Source organism: Camelus bactrianus, chromosome 2 (assembly GCF_048773025.1).
Source record: "Camelus bactrianus isolate YW-2024 breed Bactrian camel chromosome 2, ASM4877302v1, whole genome shotgun sequence".
Classification (NCBI taxonomy): domain Eukaryota; kingdom Metazoa; phylum Chordata; class Mammalia; order Artiodactyla; family Camelidae; genus Camelus; species Camelus bactrianus.
The window spans coordinates 86,921,462-86,941,133 of record NC_133540.1 but is presented as its reverse complement, the minus strand read 5'-3'; the positions used below and the strand labels follow the sequence as shown (position 1 = coordinate 86,941,133).

The window sequence follows — 19,672 nt, the reverse complement described above, 5'->3', positions numbered from 1 at the left end:
TCTAGGCTTGAAGACGGCCAGCTGAACAGATTGAAGGACCATGGGCAATTGCATGAAACTTGTAACCAGTGTACTCGTTCCCTGATTTTATGTAATTGAGTTTCTTCCTCCCCAGGGGAATTTATCCATGTGCAACAAGCAGTGTTTCCTGCCAGCATATACTACCTTGTTCTGCTAGGAGTTAGCCAAGGGCAATTTGGTTATTTATTACCACTTTAGCTAAGGAACTATGAAATTAAAGAAACCTCAGCTAAAATTGGAGCTAAGACAGGCCTGTAAAGGGAGCTCCCACCCCCCACCCCACCAATCATCAATTACTCCAAACAGCAAGCGGCAGACACGGACATCTCAGACAGGAAGGTGTTGCCTGCTCTACTATCCAACAGGGAGAAGAAAACTCTCTGTCTGATGACAGCACAGCCAATCAGACTGTAGCTGCCTGACCAATGAGAAGCCTCCGTACTTTGGATTCCCACCTTCCTCCAATGAACTCTCATTATTACAATCCCTCCCAACTCCCCCTGCCACCTCTTCCCTATAAAAGCAAACTCACCTTCCTTGTTCTCTGGATTTGCCTATGATCCACCATAGTTCGCATATCCTGAATTGTAATTCCTGTGGCCATTCTCAAATAAAATTTTTTTGCTGGCAAAGTAACTGACTGTTATGTTACTAAAGTTGACAGAATCTAAGACTGTTATTGGGCAGCTGTTGCTTTAGTGGCGCAGTCAGCTGTGTTCCCTAGGATAACAGATGGATTTCTGATCTTGTGCTCCCTGGTGTGTACCCCAAGCCAGGGAAGGGGGCAAGATCTGCCCAAGGAGGCAAACCCAGAGTCATGGGCCCCATCAGGTCGTTAACATTAGGTTCTTCGATGTGGGCTTAAGGGTTGGTTTCAGATGGGTTATGAATGGACAGTGGAACAACTGGATACCCTAATGAGTGTTGTCCTCCCACTCACCTGCTATCTAGACATCTGTGAGCCCAGGGAGGATGCCGTCCTCCACAAGCGAAGATGAAGCCAGGTGAGCATGAAGGACTCCAGCTGAAGGGTCACTGTTTATTAGTGTATTTGTGGGGATGGAACTATTGGCATTAGTCAACCAGGTGTCAGTGATGTTTGAGAGCATTCTGGGAGGATTCCTCTAAGAAAAGACCATTCTCTGATGTGATAGGGCACTCGCGCTCAAGTTGCTTTTTGGACAAAGGTGATAAAAGTAAGGGTGTGAGTGGAGTGGTTGCAATGGGGTCATAATTTTAAGTCTATCTGGACTGGACTATCGTTGCTATAGTTGGTGGGGGTGTTCAGGAAGAAACAGGACATGGGGAGGGATGTTGACAGAAGTTGCACTCTGTAGCTAATGCTGAGGTGAAGTGGAGTGAAGTTAGCAGTGGCATCAGTGTCAAATGAAACTTTCATCACAGTACGGACTAGAGAGCCACCGCTGTAGTGTGCAGATTGGAGTTTCTGGTGGCAAACCCAACCATAAGAGCGTTGTCTTTCTAAGAAAGGACAGGAGAAGATAAGGTGAGGAACATGGGGAAAATGTCACCCTGGGAAAGCTGTCTCCTTCAGCTGTCATCTATTTCAATTCCTGGAAACCTTTGCTTTTAAGTCACCAGTTGGTGTGCAGATCCAGTCAGGGTTTGGTGCTCTCTTTAGATGTGATTCATGGATCCAAGAATCTATTCCCTGGATCTTGGCAGCACACTGGTTGGTTAGCAACAGTTGGTAAGGGCCCTTCCAGCAAGGTTGGGGAGAATCTTTTTGAAGATGTCTCTTCCAAAAGACAAAATATCTCAGTTGTAAAGGATGATGCTTAAGGCCTTTGTCTCCCGGGAGCATGCTGTGAAAAGATTGTTGTACTAAATCATAATTATGTTCAATAGAAACAATTAGGTCTTTACAATATTGAAGTATATACCCTTTTATTAGCCCTAGATCACAAGAAGCAGGAGCTAGGTGTATTGGGCATCCTGTGACTGTCTCAAAGGGTGAGAATTTATCAGTTGCCAAAAGGGTAGATAGACCTAAGATTGAGAAGGACCAATGGCAGTGTCTTTGGCCAGGGTATCTGAAGAGTCTCTACAAATGTTGCCAGTAGAGTCTTGATGCTGCTATTCATGAGTTCAACTAGCCCTGAGGATTTTGGCTGGTAAGTACAGTGAAAGTGCTGTAAAACTGGCCAGACAGCACAGACTTGTTAAAGCACCCAAACTGGTGAAGTGAGTTCCCCAGTGACTATGAAGTTCGAGGTGGGGTTCACTGGGTGGAGATAGTCTTTTCTAATTGAATTTTAGCCACAGAAGAGGCAGTCGCCTGTCTACGAGGGGAAACTTCAGTTCAGTGAGAAAACAGACAAACCACCACCAAAACATTTATATCTGTGAGATGGGGAAGATGTAGGAAATCCATTTGCCAACCTCAAGTGGTCTATTGGGTAATTTAAAGTGTCCTGAGCTAGTGAGGATAGGTTTCCCAGGATTGTATTTTAAGTGGGTGTGGCAAACAAAGTAGGTACTTTAAATGACTTTATTAATATTTTCCCACCAATATTGATTTATAAGGCTTATGTTTTTATCAGTAGACCAATGATCCAATGCACATGCAGTACAGTTGAACAACGTGATGAGGGTTAGGGGCACCAACCCCTCTGTGCCGTTGAAAATCTTCATATAACTTTCTAGTTGGCCCTCTGTATCTGAGGTTCTGCATCCGCCAGCCGCAGATTGTGTAGTGCTGTAGTACGTATTTATCCAGAAAAACCCTGTATGTATAAGTGGACCCCTGCAGTTCAAACCTGTGTTGTTCAAGAGTCAACTGTAGTCAGTAACGGGAATTTTAGAGACTGGCAGGACTGGTCATCATTTGGTGCAAACCAGAGCCCTCTCTTTTTACTGAACCAATAGTGGTTAGCTTTTTCCAATATTGTTTTTCCTTTTCTAGGGCCAATTGTTGGGCACCTCTAGTCAATTTTTCTAGATTATCATTTAGGGGAACACCTTATTGGAGGTTTGGTTGTTGGTTGCTGTGAGAGCAGCATTTTTAATGGTGATATCAGCAGGGTGGTCCCCTTTAGCTTCCCGGGAGTCAAGTTTGGGATGCCCAGAACTTTAATGATAGCCAGAGTGGCTAGTTGATGTATGGCGTGTAACAAGTCTTGACTCTCTGGGCCATTTTAAACTTTATCCCCATTAGATGTAAGGAAACCTCGCTGCTTCTGCAATATTCCAAACTCACGGGCTCCTCTGAAGGTGTATCCACTATCTGTATACATGTTTGTTGTTTTGCTCTTGGCTGAAATATAGACTCGAGTATGAGCGTATAATTCAGTTTGTTGTGCCAACACAGCCAAAGGCAATACTGCTGCCTTGGTGACTTCAAAAGAAGTTGCAATTGCACACCCAAGACAGTAGTTACCATTTTCATCTTTTAAAAAAGAACCATCAGTAAACCATGAAATATCACCATTTGATAAAGGGGTTCCTTACAAATCATAATGGGGAGTCAAGAGCCACAGTTAAACTGTCATGAGGAGTTTTGTCAGTAGAAGAAGGAAGAAGGGTGGCAAGGTTAGGGTTATTACAGCAAGCAAGAGTGATGCGGGGTGCAGTCAACAAGAGAATTTCATGGGGAGTAAGGAGTCTTGCTGAAAGGTGTTGGGTATGATAGGAATCCAGAAGGGCTTTCAACAGCATGAGGAACAAAGATGGTCAGAGAGGAATCCATGACTGTTTTTTGGTGGCCTTGACCAAAAGAGCAGAGTCAGGAATGGCTCAGAGGCAAGGGGGTATCCTTGTGCCGCAGGGTCTAGCTGGGGTACCCTTTGGGTGATGGCAGTCTCTGTGCTTTGGAATAAGCACCCTGAGGGCATTTCACTGCTTTTCATAGACTTAGAGGAAATGAGGAAGTTGGTAATTAGGGTGTCCAAGGGCAGAGGGATTCATTAAGCTTTCCTTCAGGGTTTTAAAAGCTAGATCATCCTGATCTTCCCAAATAATAGGATCAGGCTTATGTTTTTCAACAAGATATATATAGGGTCTGAGCCATAAGAGGAAAATTTGGAACTCAGTTATGACAATAGTCAACTAAGCCAAGAAAGCCGCATAGTTGGCATTTAGTTTGGGGCATTTAGTTCAGGATGCTGTGAAGCCTGTCTAGATCTACGTGTAGTCCTTGTTCTGAAACCAGGTGTCCTAAACGGCAAGTGCGAGTTGGAACTGTAGCTTTTCCTTGGAGGTTAAAAGCTTTAACAGGGGGATGCCATCTTCCTGTGGGGAGGCCTAGGAAGGGGAGCAGAGAAGCAAGTCATCTGCATATTGTAACAGGAAACTTTACATCATCTAAATAAGCTTCTAGGGTTTGTGAGAAGTAAAAAGGGCTTTTAGCTAAACCTGGGGCATTACTGTTCAGGTGTATTGTTATCCTTCCCAACTAAAGGCAAAGAGGTATTGACAGACCTTGTCTCCGGGGAAGCTAAAGAAGGCACTACACAAATCAATCACAGTGAAAAACTTCCTTTCAGTAGAGATGGGAGCTGATAAGGCGTGACAGTATTGCAGAGACTGATACAAGGGATTGTAAACCCCTGGGCTCTATAATCCTCTGTGATTGGTCTGATTCCCTGTAAGCTCTCTTTATAGGGTATTGATTAATTCTGGGGAGAGTCTTTGAGGGTTCAATTTGGATTTTTTTAGCCATCGCTTTGTTTTATTTTTTAATTAAGATATAGTTAACTTACAATATTATATAAATTTTAGGTGTACAACATAGTGATTCACAATTTTTAAAGTTTATACTCCATTTATAGTTATTATAAAATATTGGCTATATTCCCTGTGCTGTGTAGTATATCCTTGTAGTGTATTTATTTTATACATAGTAGTTTGTACCTCTTAATCCCTTACCCCTACCTTGCCCCTCCTCCCTTCCCTCTTCTCACTGGCAACCACTATTTGTTCTCTATATCAGTGAGTCTGTTTCTTTTTTGTTATGTTCTCTAATATGTTTTATTTTTTAGATTCCACATATAAGTGATATCATACAGTATTTGTCTTTGATCAATCTGGATTTTGACAGGAGGAGCACTGTGGGTTCTGTCAATATCTGATGAGTTCATCCATAGAGATGATGGCATTTGGCCCAAGAGGGGTGAATAGTTAGAATCTTTGACATCTGCTTTTGTGTTGTCAGAGACAGAGCAAATAAATGATATCAAAGAGGATTCATTTGACCCGTTGGACTGGCTATTTTGGCTATCATTGTCAAATTCTAAAATTATTTCCTTTTTCCAGGAGAAAGGCATTTCTGCATGATATTTGTCAAAAAATCTCAGCCTAATGGGATAGGGGTAGAAGTTAAAAACCAGGCACGTCATGTAAAACTTACATTAAATAAATTCGTGGGCTTTTCTCCTGTTACTCCATCCCTTTCAGTTTAATTTTCAGACCCAAACAGGGACATTAAAAAGGCTGAGGAAAACTTTTTCCTCTAGTATAAGGCATTTAAAATAGTCAGAGTCATAGCAGCCAGGGACTAGGGAGAAGGAGAAATGGAAAGTCACTAGCCAACAGGTATAAACTTTCAGTTATGCAAGATGAGTACATTCTAGAGATGTGCTGTACAATTTTGTGCCACAGTTAACAATACTGAATTGTACACTTAATTTTTTTAAGAGGATAGAGCTCATACTGTGTTCTTATCACACAAAAAGCAAAAATGAATTGTTTTTTAAAAAATATGGCGGCTTGGCCTACGGTGGTTGTATAGGAGACGGAGAGAGTTGATTTTTAAAATATTCTATCTTTTAAAGCATGCAAGTAACATATGCCTATTATAAAAATAAACCAAACAGTTCATAGTGTAATCCGTGGCCTCTCCTCCCCACTCAGAGGTAGCAGTCTCTCCAGCAGCACTGCCTAGAGATGACTGCTCTCTGTATTCACCACAACTTCTTTAATGCATTTATGTCTTAACACGTAGATTTTATTTTTATTCAGGTATGGTGAGGCGAACAGATCCGGAGAAGATTGCCATTGAAAAGATAGCTTATTACTTCCAGTTCCCAAAAGGCGAGAGGCACACTGTGGCCACTCTGCAAAGTCACAGGAGAGAACACCAAGGTTGGTCTCAAGGAGAGAGAGAGATGGGGGAAGTGTGAAAGAGCCTTTTTGTGGTCTTTGAGGGAAGGAATATCTGCTGACACAGGGTAAATAGGCTAAATAGATCTAAGATTGGCTAGTTTGAATAATTTCATTGCCCCTAGTTGTCTGATACTGGCCCTTCATGATTAGGGCTGTGGGTATAGTGGCCCTGAGCTGTAAAAGCCAGTAACGAAGGTGGTTGGGGGTATGGGCTCTGGATTGGTTGGTTTGCATATGAAAGTTGTTTTCAGAGTCCTTTGCTATCTCACAGGGAAATATATTCAATATCTTGTAATAAACTATAATGCAAAAGAATCTGAAAAAAGTGTATATATATGTATATTCATATATGTGTGTGTATATACATATATATATAATCTGTGTGTGCATATGTATATATATATATAATCTGAATCACTTTGGTGTGCACCTGCAACTAACACAATATTGTAAATCAGCTATATTTCAATAAATAAACAAACAAACAAGCCTCATGCTGTCTCTAGGAATCAGCGAATCTTGGGAGGGGCATCCTTCTCTTTACCAGCAAGGCCCCAAGATGCCAAAGCTTCAATACAGAGACTAGAAAATGTGACTCATACAATGTTTTCTTCCAAATTGAGTTCAGATTATATATATTTCAGCAGGTTGCCTTTTTCACATAGATATGAACATCTTTTCATGACAGAGGCTATTGATCTACATTTTAAAAAGTGACTACACAGTATTCTGTATAAATGTATGACAACTTATTTAACCATTCTATAATTTATGAACTTTTAAGTTTTTTCCAGGTTTTCATGATCATGAACAATATGGTAGTGAAAATCCTTGGCACTTTTTATGTGGGTGTATAGTTTTATAAGATACTTTAAAGTGGAATTTCTGGACCAAAGGGTTTACGTATCACAAATTTGTAATTTAATAGATTAATTACATAATTTAATCTCAGTTAAAATTTAATCTAGTTTAATTCCACAAAAGTGAAACAACATTTACATTCCCACCAGTAGTGTATGGAGAGAGCCTTTTTTCTCATACTCTCAATAAGACAGGATTTTATGTCTTTTAACTTTTGGTCAATTTGGGGGAAAATGTTAGGTATCAACCACTAACAAAAAGTGAGCCAATATGAAAATATCAGACAAAAGAGAATTCAAGGCAAAAAGGATTTAAAACAGCAGGGGGGTATTTTACTTTGGTAAGTCCAAGAAAATAGCCATGAACCTTCATGAATTATATTACCAATGTCAATGTCATATGGTTCAATCTAATATTCAGTTACCTAGCTTTAAAACATATAATGCAAAGATTCAGAAATACAAGGATAAATTGCCAAACCTGTACTTATCATAGAAATCTGAAAAATACTTTTTTTCCATAGATGGGCAGATCAGAAAGAATAAATAAGGATAAAGAGGATTTGAATAACATAATTAACAAGCTTGACCTACTAACTACATGTAAGGAAACAGATTATAAGTTTCTTTGTAAGTCCCCACAGAATATTTAGTACTTACCAGCACACACATGAACATCTTAGATTTATTGAAAAAGTACGTTTTCTGGGAATATATTAAAATATTAATGGTTTAGGTTATAACCTCAGGAAAAAGTGTCCATATTTGGAATAAGCAAGAAAAGGCAGGATGTTTCAATCAAGTGTTGCAAACAGAGAAAAGCCAGCCACAAGGGAGAACGCCTCGGCCCCTGCATGGCTCAGGCGGGGCCCCTCGAGCTCTGGGGCCCCCAGGCCCATCTGTCTTGTCAGCACTCTTCTGTTTCTGGGTTAAAGAGCTCAGCCTTCTCAGATGTGGCTTGAGAAACACAGCCTCCTAATGTCATAATCCAGGAGAGTAAGAAGACTTAGAAGTGGGGATGGGGCAGGAGTGAGCAGCAGAGAGACAGTCTTTAGGGCTTGGGCGTGGGCGTGAGGGAGACACCCAGCTGAGCAATCTCCCCCTTCAAATCCTCATCCCAGGCCTGATCTGACTGAGGTCAAGGGCTGCCTACTGCCAGGAGGCGGGGAGCCCTGAAGGCTTGGCCAGGGCTGGGGATATCACCACCGCTGCTGTGAGGAGGTGTGCAGGACTAGGCCTGCACCTTATCTATCAGACTCCAGACCTGGAAGAAATCAGATCATCCTGGGATTGCTCAGCCAACTCTGAAGACACGATGAGGATCACACCTGTGTGTTAAAGACGTTTCTGCCTCGTTGTGGCTCATAGTGAAAAATTCCAAAGAAGGTAAGAGCTTTCTTTACAGCCTAGCATACAGAATTGAGTCAGACCATGAGGACAACAAATTCATGTTTCACATGGGAAATAGATACAGGTTTGGCTTGAGGACAGAGGTCACAGAAAGCCTCTTTGTTAGCTCATCCACTCACCCAGGGAGGGTCTTTGCTGTGTATGTTTTGAAGTCTTCAAGTCCTGGATGATGAATCTTCCATTTCTTGGATTCACTTAGTGGGCACATAATTACCTACATTAAAAAAAAAAAAGATAATGTCAGGTACAGCTAATACTAAGTCAAATCCTGGAAGGACAAGGACTCTCTTCCATGTGGTGGAGATATGCCAGTTAACCTGGGAAGATGGCTCAGCTGGGGCATCACCAGCCAGAGAAGCAGTTAGTCATTACCAAGAGGTGCTGATTCAAGCTTGATATGGCCTCAGAGTTGAAGAAAGGAGGCAAGAGAGATGAGGCTGGAGGTGTAAGCTTTAGGGAAGTTGAGTTCTATTTGTGTTATGTGGAGACTGAGGTGCTCCACTGAAAGTTTAATGGGAAGCTGGGTATTTGGGGCTGAAGTTTAGGGATAGTCTAGGATGGAGATGTAGATTTAAGAGGTAGGAAGTGATCGTTGAAAATGTGAGAGTTGATTAAGTCATCTAGGAAGTATATTTGGAGTGAGGAGGGCAGACATTTGAGACTAGAATACAAATAAATTCGACATTTAAGGGATGGATAGAGAAAAATGAGCTTAAGAAAAAGACAATAAATAAAGAGGTAAGAGCAAATACAAGAGAGTCGCATCATGGAAGCCCAAACAGTAGAATTTAAATCAAGGTGTGACTTATGAGATGGTGGCCTTGCTAATCTGACAACTTAAAGACTGAAAATTTGAAGCCATGGGAGACATCAGCATGAAAAGTTTTGATCAATAGTGAGAATGAAAAACATGATTGTAAGAGGAATTAAGGAAAAATAAGTGATCTACTCAAGAGAAATCTGGATGGGAAGAAAAGAGAGGTTAGGTTATAGTTTGAGGTCAAAGGATGATGATGATGATGAATTTCTTTGAGAATAGACTTCAGTATGTTTTTAGCCTGAAAAGGAAAAGCTAGTAGAAAGGTTGAAAACAGGAGAGATACGAGATGACACTTTGAGGGGATTTTTCAAGGGAGGAGCATCTCATGCACTGAGACTGGGGAGGGACGGGGAGGATGCAGTCACATGACAGCTTTACATTTTTTTTAAATGACGTGGGAGGCAAGGTTCTTAGATAATTTGGTCTACCTGCACTAATGTTCTGCCCAAATCTCCTATTGCAGACTCCCACTTCCTTTTGTCAGCAAACAGTTCACTCTCCTTTGGACCTACTATCTGTGTCCTGCAGAAATATCGTCCTTACGCTATGGGAAGCGGCAGCTCCACCCAACATCATTTTGCTTTCCAGAATGCAGAGAAAGGTATGTGCTTCCCACCTCCAGACTAACTGTGGGTACCCCAAAGTCCACATTGCATAGGGAGGGGCATCTCAGGGTAGGCAGGAAATCATTACATTTCTCCTGAGGCTGACTCTTGAATATCAGCTTCTCCTCCTTGTGACATGACCACCAGAAAGCTCAGCTGAATATCTTAGGACTGAGTGAACTATATTTAACAGAATTAAAATTTACTGAAGGAGTCAGTGTTGTCCATTGGGATTTATCCCAAAGTACACATATACAAATGAATGAAATAGGATTGGCAAAAAGGGGATGAAAGAGCTCTCCAGGTAGAGGCCACAAAGGTCATGAAGAGAGGTGTATTCAAGGGGCTGAATGGTCTGAAGTGAATGAGCTGGAGGATGCCATAACACGGGGCCGCTGAGGTTTGCAGAGCCCAGGCCACTCAGGAGCTTGTAGGATTTTTAACTTTATCCTAAAGGCATGAAGAATCATGGAAGAATTCAAAATAGGTAGTCCCATATAAAAGACTTAAGATTTGCATAGAAAAAGACCCTCCTGGCTTCCATGAAGAAAAGATTAGGGGAAGGGGTCATCTAAGCAAGAGGCGATGATGCCCTGGTCCCGAGTTGGTGGCAGTAGAGATGGAGAGAAGAGGGTGAATTCCAATAATATTCAGGAAGTGGAATTGACAGGATCCACCTGATGACATGTAAGGGGGTAAGGGGAGAAAGATGCATCAAGAATGACCTCCAGGTTTCTAGGTAGCAAAACTGGGCAGATGATAATGCCAATGACTGACTAAAGATAATGGAGAAGAACCAAGTTTGAGTAGAAGGGAGATGATGAGTTTATACACGCTGGGTTTGAGGTGCCCATGAAACATGGAGGTGGAAGTGCTGAGTAGGCAGTTACATATTCAGATCAGGATTTTGGAAGAGATGTTGGCTGGAGATACACACATTTGGAAGGCATCAGAGTATGGGTGATTGTTGAAGCCAGAGGTCACTGAAGTAGCCTAGAGCGAGAGGGGACAGGTCAGAGACCAGGGCCTAGGACACAGCCACAGGGACTTAAGCATCAGGTGGAAAAGGATGAGCCAGTAAGGAAGGCGGAGGAGAGGCAACCAGAGATGCAGGAGGAAGCAGAGGAAATAGTGACAGGACCTCGTTTATATGAACCTAAGCATCTTTATAATAAGCTCCTGGCTTCCTTGCTTTCTAGTCTGGCAATTAGTCCCAGGCTCACCTTGCATATTTTGGGCTCCAGACCAAGAATAGCTATTTCTCCAGGGTTTGGGATTTTCACTACCAGGTTGGTCATTATTTCCTACACCTTTTCAGTGAACAGATCTCGAAAATATGTATTATTTTCATAACCAATTTATATTTAGGATTGCAATATTTTTACTTAACAACCTTGATATTCATATATTCATATCTCCTTTCTCTTTATTAAAATGTTTTTCTGTAGTGATATTTATGTGGTATTATTTCCTTTGTCCTACAATACATAAATAATTTCAGAATAGTTATAACAATACTCTTGTAACAATATGATTACTGAAAACTCTTTAAGATTTCTTTGTAGTTCTTTTTGTCCTTTGGGTATATCTGCTAGGGATATACAAAGTACTGAAATTTCAAGTCATTTGAAATAACTCCTTTGTGTGTGGTTATGCCACCTACTTATGCAGGGTTAAATTCACTTGTTTTGCTTTTGATTTTTTAGAGATTGATATTTTCCATTTTGATTTAAATTTGGTTTATAATTTTGTAAAACATTTATACAATTCCCATTCCAATGATCTAGTGCTGTGCAGCAAACTGTCCCAAAACTAAATGGTTTAAGACAACCATTTTATTCTGCTCATGATTTTGTGGGTCAGAATTTGCAAAGGGCCCAGCTGGATGGTTTGCTTGTGGTCCTCACGGCAGCTGAGGCGGGAAGTTCTGCTTTCAAGTCAGCTCTCCACCCAGCATCTGGTGCCTCGGTGCCCCTTGACCTCTGTCTCCCCATGTGGTTTCTTTGTCCTTAACATGGAGTTTTAATAGCCAGGTGTATTTGTAACGTTCACCATGGGATTTAGTCTGCACAAGGCTGCGTAAGAGTGGCCCGAGCATGTTGTGTTGCACTGTTGAGAAAAGAAGCTCGGTAGAGGATCTTAAACTATCCTACACCTCACAGCGCCCATCTCAGTGAAAGGTAATACAGGCTCTAGATAGAGGACTGGGAGGGAGAGACAAAGGGAGAAACAGAGGTGCTGCCCATTCTCCCTGCCCTGAGTAGCTGAAGCGGTACTGAGGATGTAAGTCTGTCTAGCTGGTAGCACTTGCTTTATAATGCTTGAGGCAAAGGGTTAGCAAACAGCATTTCCGCCGAGACTTGAGGTGGTGATGTTCCTCCACGTTGCTTATACTCGGCGCAAGTGAGAATCCCGCGTGGAGCTCGGTACACCTGCAGACTCCTGGGCTCCGTGTAGGGATTCTGACGCCGCAGGTCTAGGGTGAGGGGCAGATGTCTGTGTGTTTCCCATGCCCCCAGAGGGTCTCACTTGAGGTAAATAGCACCTACTCTGAACGGGAGTTCACAGAATTCCGTCCTCAGCCCTTGCTGTATTTTGAGTGCCTTTGGGACCTACTTAATAGGGTGACATTTCTTCCTCACAGAAAATCAAATCCTTGATTGGATTACATTCCTCTCAAGTTCTCTTTCCCCCTCTGCTATTGTGCCCCCTCTTAGGGCAATCAGTAAGAATGCCATTAGCTCTCTAATGCAAGCTAAGTATATTAAATCAGTCTGTCTCCTGTTCACGAGGTTGACCTGAGTGAGCGTGCAGGATTTCCTTTGGATTCCGGCTTTATCCACAAAGGCTCCATTCATCACCAGCAGCACATTCATGGCCAGGAGCTTAAGGAGGATCTAATGACCCATGTGGACAGCTGCCCTCTTCTCTGGGCGGGGCCCAGGGCCTAAATTGACTGCAGGACACCATCCTGTGGTACAGGGTCACCCGGCATAGGTCCTGGCAAAAGGAGACGCCCGAAGACAGCCCACCGATTGGACAGTCAGTGCAGTCAGGGCCGTATTGTGGTGGGGACACTGAAAGCTGCAGGGGTACGGGGACGGCAGGCACTCACCACCACCTGACGTCATAGTTTGGGGAACTTGTGTGTGCGTGTGTGTGTTCTGCCCAGTCATCATCTCATTCATCTCCTTTTCAGACAAGGACACCTACAGCCCAGGAAGGTGACTTGGCTGAGGCCACATAGCTGGTCAGGGCACTTCCAGGCCCAGAACCAGACTACTGATACAACATCAAAATGTCCTCCCCACCCTCTCACCCTTGCATCATCCACTCTTTTTTGTGTGTGTTTGAATATGTTTATTTAATTTTTATACAATTTTAAAGCTTACTTTCCATTTTCAGTCACTACAAAATAGTGGCTATATTCCCCGTGTTGTACAATACATCCTTGAGCCCATCTTACACCCAAAAGTTTGTGCCTCCCCTTCCCCCACTCCTGTACTGCCCCTCCCACCCCTCTCCCCACTGGTAACCACTAGTTTGTTCTCTGTATCTGTGAGCCTGCTTCTCTTTTGTTATATTCACTAGTTTGTTGTATTTTTTAGATTCCACATGTAAGTGATGTCACACATATTTATCTTTCTCTGTCTGACTTATTGCACTTAGCATGAGGCCTTCGAAATCCATCCATGCTGCTGCAAATGGCAAATTTTCACTCTTTTTTGGCTGAGTGGTATCTGCATCATCCCACTCTTCAAGGATGCTGCATCCTTGCAACCTCTCCAGTTTCCATCTCCTCAGAATCCAACCTTTTCTATCTCTACACATATAAATGTTTGCATCAAAAAGTGGGAATTCCAATAATCCTCCAGTGACATTAGCGTAACTAATAGGTAAGAATGGAGCTGGGGTGAGGGCAGGAATGAAAAAAGCACCCTGACCAGCAGTAGGGCAAACTTCCTACTAGTGGCAACGGGTAGTGCTTTCCCCACCATCTTGTCCCCACGTTACAGTGGGAGAGGCATCCCCAGCCTCCCCGCCAGGCCCAGGGAGCCCCAGCTCACAGGCTTCCTTCTCCATCTGTGTCACAGCCTTCAAGGCAGCGGCCCTGATCCAGAGATGGTACCGGCGCTACATGGCCCGCCTGGAGATGAGGCGGCACTGCACCTGGAGCATCTTCCAGTCCATAGAGTATGCTGGGCAGCAAGACCAGGTCAAGGTATGGTGCAATACGGGATGGGCCACCTCCAGCTCTGCCTTCCATCCCCCGGGCAGCAAGGCCTAGATGCCCAGGAGGTGCAGCTGATCTGGACCACTGTTGGGTTCTCTTTTCATTCGTCTGTAAAGCCATGTCTTCTTGGGTTCTTCTGCAGCTCCACAATTTCTTCAGCTACCTAGTGGACCACTTCACCCCCAGCAGTCACAACGAGAGTGAGTAGGAACCACCCCCGGCACGTCATCCTGTCTCGGTCAAAGGCGGATGCACACGATGTGACAATGTGAATCCAGCGACTGAGCCAGGGAATGAGCGAGGAGGCTGACAAACAAATGGTTCTCCCAGAAGGACACCTGCAGACGAGAGTTGGAGTGCAAGGAGTTTACTTGTTAAATACAAGAAACACTGGTGGGATGAGGAGGGAGAAGGGAAGGGGTTCAAGAAAAGGGAGGCAGTCAATAAAGGGTAGGTTACTAAACCTGCAACCCACTGTGCCTGGGAAATAGTGCAGAACACGGCCTAGGAGGTGTCCCACCTGAAGGCAGAGGGAACTGGGGTCTTTATATGTCAGCTCCTGAGAGTCAGAGTAGGAGGCTGCTGGGAGTGGCAAATGGGGAGGGTTGTTAACTCCGCACTTTCCTGGCCCTCCAAGCAGGGCTCTCTTCAGAGCCAGGAAAAAATCCCTCAGGCGGAGATGCAGGGGCAGGCATTTGGAAATTAACTGCCTGAACAGCACTGAAAGTCTGAGGCATCTGCCACGACACCTGCACTTGCCTGTGAACCCTTTTTCCACCACGGTTTTCCCTTTCCTCCTGCTTACAAACCTAGGCCCCTAAATTTCTGAACTTTCTAAGTCAATGAATAGAACTGACATCATAAGATAACCACTTTCCCACCCATCCTACTTTGTCATCACTTCGCCGCTTCCTTTCTCCTCTCCTGTGTTGGAGCCGATGCCAGACTGGCCAGGTCCCACTTCAAGCACAGTCCAGGGAACGGATTCTGTATTGCCCGTGACTGCAGGTCTGATCATAAGCCGGCCCACCCTTTCCATCCTGACTAGGGGACTTCCTGAACCGCATGTTCACTGAGGAGAGATCTCCGCAGGACTCTGAGATGGAGAAGAGCAGTGACTATGAGTCCATCGAGGTACCAGACAGTTACACGGGGCCTCGCCTGTCCTTCCCGCTCCTTCCCGACCATGCAACTGCCCTGGTGGAAGCTTTCAGACTGAAACAAGTAAGCTCCCCCCGGGGGACCCGGATCCCCACCAATTCCACGTAACACAGGAGGAGAGCAGACTCGATGCCGAAGAAATGGCCCTGAGGGTAGGATGTTTGTGTCACGGGTCCATTAGAGAGATTCCACTTGCCCTTTTCTTAGCCGGGAACTTGTGGTTGATCAGCCAGTTTTTATGTGTTGAAAGCCCATCCTCCTAACATGTAATCACTTTGTTCATTTATCCCACAGGTGATTACTGAGTGCGGCTGTGTGCAGGCACTGCTCTAGGCACTGGGGATATAGCGGTGACCAAGACAGACACAATCTCTGCCCTCATGGGGCTGACATTCTAGGGTGGAGAAGGGCCATAAATAGTAACAAATAAGTAAATTACATAATATATTAGGTGATAAGAACTATGTCAGAGCATAAGCTCAGTTCTAGGTGGCAGAGATAGATGCCAGTTTTACAAGTGGAAGGCGTCACTGAAAAGGTGATTTCTGAGCAGAGGTCGAAGGTGGTGAGAGCGTGTGCTGTGTGGGCGTCTGGGGAAAGCCTTCCAGGCAGAGGGAACAAATGGAAAGATCCTGAGGCAGGAAGGACCTTGCCTGGACCACTCAGAAACGGCAGAAAGGTCCTTGTGGCTGGAGAGGAGGGACCCAGGGGACAGCTCTTAGGAGCTGGAGGCAGAGAGGTGGGTTGCGTGGACTTCCATTCTTCTGAAAGTGATGGGGAGACATTGAGCACAGGAATGATATAATCCAGCTTGCTTTTTAAAATAATCATTCTGTTTGCTGAATAGAGTGTAGGGAACAGAGGCTGAATGAGGCAGGGAGGCCAGTTAAGGGACTACTGCCATAGTCCAGGCAAAAAATGGTAGTGGCTTAAAACCCTGGTGACAGGGGTGGAGGCGGTGAGAAGTGGTCAGACTCTGGCTTTATGCCAGATTTCAGTCCTTCCCCATGTTCATGTGAAGATAACTCACTGCGGGAGGAGTTGGGATGGCTTTCCCAGTAACGTCAGGGTGACTCATGCCGTCAGCATACACACACTTATACACACTTGGCTGAGACAGTCATGTGTTTCTCCAGAGCTGAAGGCATGGAAGGGTCACACAGCACAGACGGGATCAAGGATATCGGTTCGGTATTTGGGGGATGATGAAAAGCACAAACAAGGCAGAAGATGGTGAAAAAGGATCTATGCATAGGGTCCCAGGAGCAGTTGACTAGGCTCACTTTTGGGGTCCAGGGTCATTGAGCAGTAAAGTTGAGGCCCGTCTTCCCTCACGATGCATGTTACTTTGTACCCTCCTTCCTCATCCTCCTTGTAGAGGCTGCATGCTCGCTACGTCCTGAATCTTTTGCACGAAGCCAGGAGACATCTGGTACAACTGCCGAACATCAGCCGGCTCTCCACCTGCTACAGCGAGGAGATCACAGTGTGTGGTAAGAGCCAGTCAGAGACGGCTCTCCGTGCTGGACACGAACCAGAAAACTGCCTGTGATGGGGGAGAGGGCCTGACGGCCACGTGGGCAGGCCAGGTTCATATCTCCACATCGATTACATTTACATATTTACTCCACAGTTATTGAAAGGAGAGGTGGCCTGTGGGACCAGACCTGTGGGGTGAGATGGCCCAGCCTCCTCCTTACTTTCCAAAGAGATGCAGATTTGACCCCAAACTCATGCTCTCCATTCAGAACAAAATCTCAGCAAATAACCAGACCATCCCTTGTTAGAAGACAATTTATTTATTGTATTCGAACAGGCCTGAATGCCTAGCATTATTCCTTCCATCCACGTGTATTTTTCTTCCAGAAAGAAATCCTGTGAATGTCAGTCTTCTCTATCTCCTTGTGTTTTCAGTGACATTTGAATACCCGTTATAGGCCGACACCCCACAGTGGAACTCAGGGGAGACTGTAATGCACCAGGGACTGTAAACCAGCACTTCTAAGGCCACATGCAGCCTGGAAATATGTCTTATCTGCCTGAAAATGTTCTTAAGTTTCTAAAGTTAACTTCCAACATTGGAAAATTGGAGATGTCATACTAAAATCCAGATTTCCAAATTCTTGAAAAATCTTGTAACTCTGGCCCTTAGGTGAGTAGCAGCTTCCTACTTTAGATGAGGCAAGACTCTCTCCAGTTCTCATCCTGGTTTGCAGCCCTGCACTATTTGGTCCCATTTTGCTTCAGTCAAAATATAGGTCATTGTTGGGGGGAGGGTATAGCTCAGTAGTACAGTGAATGCTTAGCATGCAGGAGGTCCTGGGTTCAATCCCCAGTACCTTCATTTAAAAAATTGTCGCCACCCCCCATAAAGGTCATTTACTGTTTATGATAGTCACACAGAAGAAATATTGTGCTTTCTGCTTTCAACATTAACTGTCCCATCAGTAAGGGAAGTTACTATTTATCCCCATCTTACATGTGGGAAAACGAGTAACCGTAAGTTTGTCAGGTTTTCCTGAATATTTTCCTTCTAATTTAAATTGAGATATAATTACCATAACCTTGTAATAGTTTTTGACACACACTGGGTATTTTCCTTTTTATAGTAAAAACCAGAAACTGGTGAGGACCAACCAAAACTGACATTTTTTTCTGTCTTTGTTAGGAGATTTACACGGCCAGTTGGATGACTTAATATTTATATTTTATAAGGTATGAATGCTCAAATTAAGTTCCTGTCTTGCTCTGAGGCTTACTTCAGAAGTTCAAGTATAGTAGCTAGTAAACAAATGCTTAAGTATTATTGGGGTTTCAAAATATTTTAATATTTGCTACTATGTAGAAATGCATAATGTAAAATCCATCATTGCATTATATTCTAGTGTATTTTTGTAAACTGTTTTAAAAATACAAAATCTCAAGTTAAAGAGAATCATTATTTGGAAAAAAGAAAATTCATAACTAAGTAAACAATTTCCTTTATTACCAAAGCAACTGAGAATTATTTTCATGTTTATTTTTAATTATCAAGTACAGAGTATATAACAAGGCATATATTCTATAAATGTAGTATTACTTTGTATCTATACACACACACACACACACACACACACACACACTCACACACACACTGCACTTCTGACCTATTGTCTTGTTTAATCCTGAGAAATCTATGGCCACTATTGTTTTTAGTGCTAAAGAGAGAGTGGCCAGAACTTAAAACTGGCATTGGAATTACAAGATCAGTGTCCTTTGCACACACCAAATGACAACACCACGGCTTTGGATAAAGCAGCTATTTTGGTGAGCATGTCATAACCTCAGCCTGGCTAGAAAGTAATTACGAGACCAATAGAAAATATTTCCATCTCTTAACTGACATTTCATGTTTGGAAGAGAGACAGCACAGAACTGGCTTTTAGACCTGATGTGACTGTCAGATGCTCATTGGCTTGACTTGATTTCCTGTTCCCTTTCTTCTGCTGCCTCTTCTTGGACCTGTCTCCTTGTTGGGAAGAATGGTCTCCCATCACCAGAGCGGGCCTATGTGTTCAACGGCGACTTTGTGGATCGAGGGAAGGATTCCATAGAGATCCTGATGATTCTCTTTGCCTTCATGTTGGTTTACCCAAAAGAATTCCATCTTAACCGAGGAAACCATGAGGACCATATGGTGAACTTACGGTACAAAGCCAAACAGGCTTGGGGATTTACTTTTTGTGATTGTGAATAGGTATTTTACCAGAGCTTATTTGGTAGATGCCTTTTTAAAGCAGTCTTCCAATTTTATAAAGTGGAATGCACAATATATACCATTTTGAAAGATTTTTTTAATTTACACTTTATCCTACTATTTTAATGATTAAATTTGTTTTCACATATCCATATACTTTATCATGTAAACAATAATATAGAACACTATGGAAAAAGTAGAAAATACAGATAAGCAAAAGAAAATTAAAATATCCCATAACTTCTCTACACAGAGATAATGTTACAGCTGTAAACATTTTGGCAACTATTTCTCAGTCTCTTTTCTATATGTGTGAGTAGATGCATATTGAACATACATTTTTTATAAAAGTGCAATTGTGCTGTAACTATTGTCACAAAATATCTATTTTTCCTTCTAACTGTAGATACGGCTTCACCAAGGAAGTGATGCAAAAATATAAGGTACATTGCCTTTAAAAGCAAAAGTTTCTTAGTTCAGATAAGTTGAGTGAATTATTTGACACTTAATAATACCTTGTTGATATCATTTTTCAGATACATGGCAAGAAAATACTTAAAATACTACAAGATGTGTTCTGTTTGCTTCCGCTGGCCACTCTGGTTGATGAGAAAGTCCTGATTCTTCATGGTGGCGTGTCAGACACTACTGACTTGGAGCTCTTGGCCAAACTAGACAGGCACAAGGTACTGACTGAGTGCT

General features: G+C 43.2%; 1 protein-coding gene across 2 annotated transcripts in view; it reads left to right on the top strand.

Annotated features, from left to right (window-relative positions):
• The window catches only part of PPEF2 (protein phosphatase with EF-hand domain 2), a 42,927-nt gene that overhangs the window by 2,393 nt on the left and 20,862 nt on the right, over positions 1–19,672 (top strand). The window contains exons 2-12 of one of the 2 annotated variants that reach the window (XM_010969316.3): positions 6,001–6,123; positions 8,126–8,390; positions 9,698–9,835; positions 13,934–14,061; positions 14,216–14,273; positions 15,122–15,297; positions 16,613–16,727; positions 17,903–17,949; positions 18,755–18,921; positions 19,377–19,413; positions 19,507–19,656. In XM_010969316.3, coding sequence (XP_010967618.1) covers positions 9,781–9,835; positions 13,934–14,061; positions 14,216–14,273; positions 15,122–15,297; positions 16,613–16,727; positions 17,903–17,949; positions 18,755–18,921; positions 19,377–19,413; positions 19,507–19,656 — 933 coding nt within the window. In that variant the 5' untranslated portion in view covers positions 6,001–6,123; positions 8,126–8,390; positions 9,698–9,780. Of the gene's footprint in view, positions 1–6,000; positions 6,124–7,528; positions 8,391–9,697; positions 9,836–13,933; positions 14,062–14,215; positions 14,274–15,121; positions 15,298–16,612; positions 16,728–17,902; positions 17,950–18,754; positions 18,922–19,376; positions 19,414–19,506; positions 19,657–19,672 lie in introns of those variants that run through there. The other variant, XM_074345408.1, reaches the window with a different exon arrangement.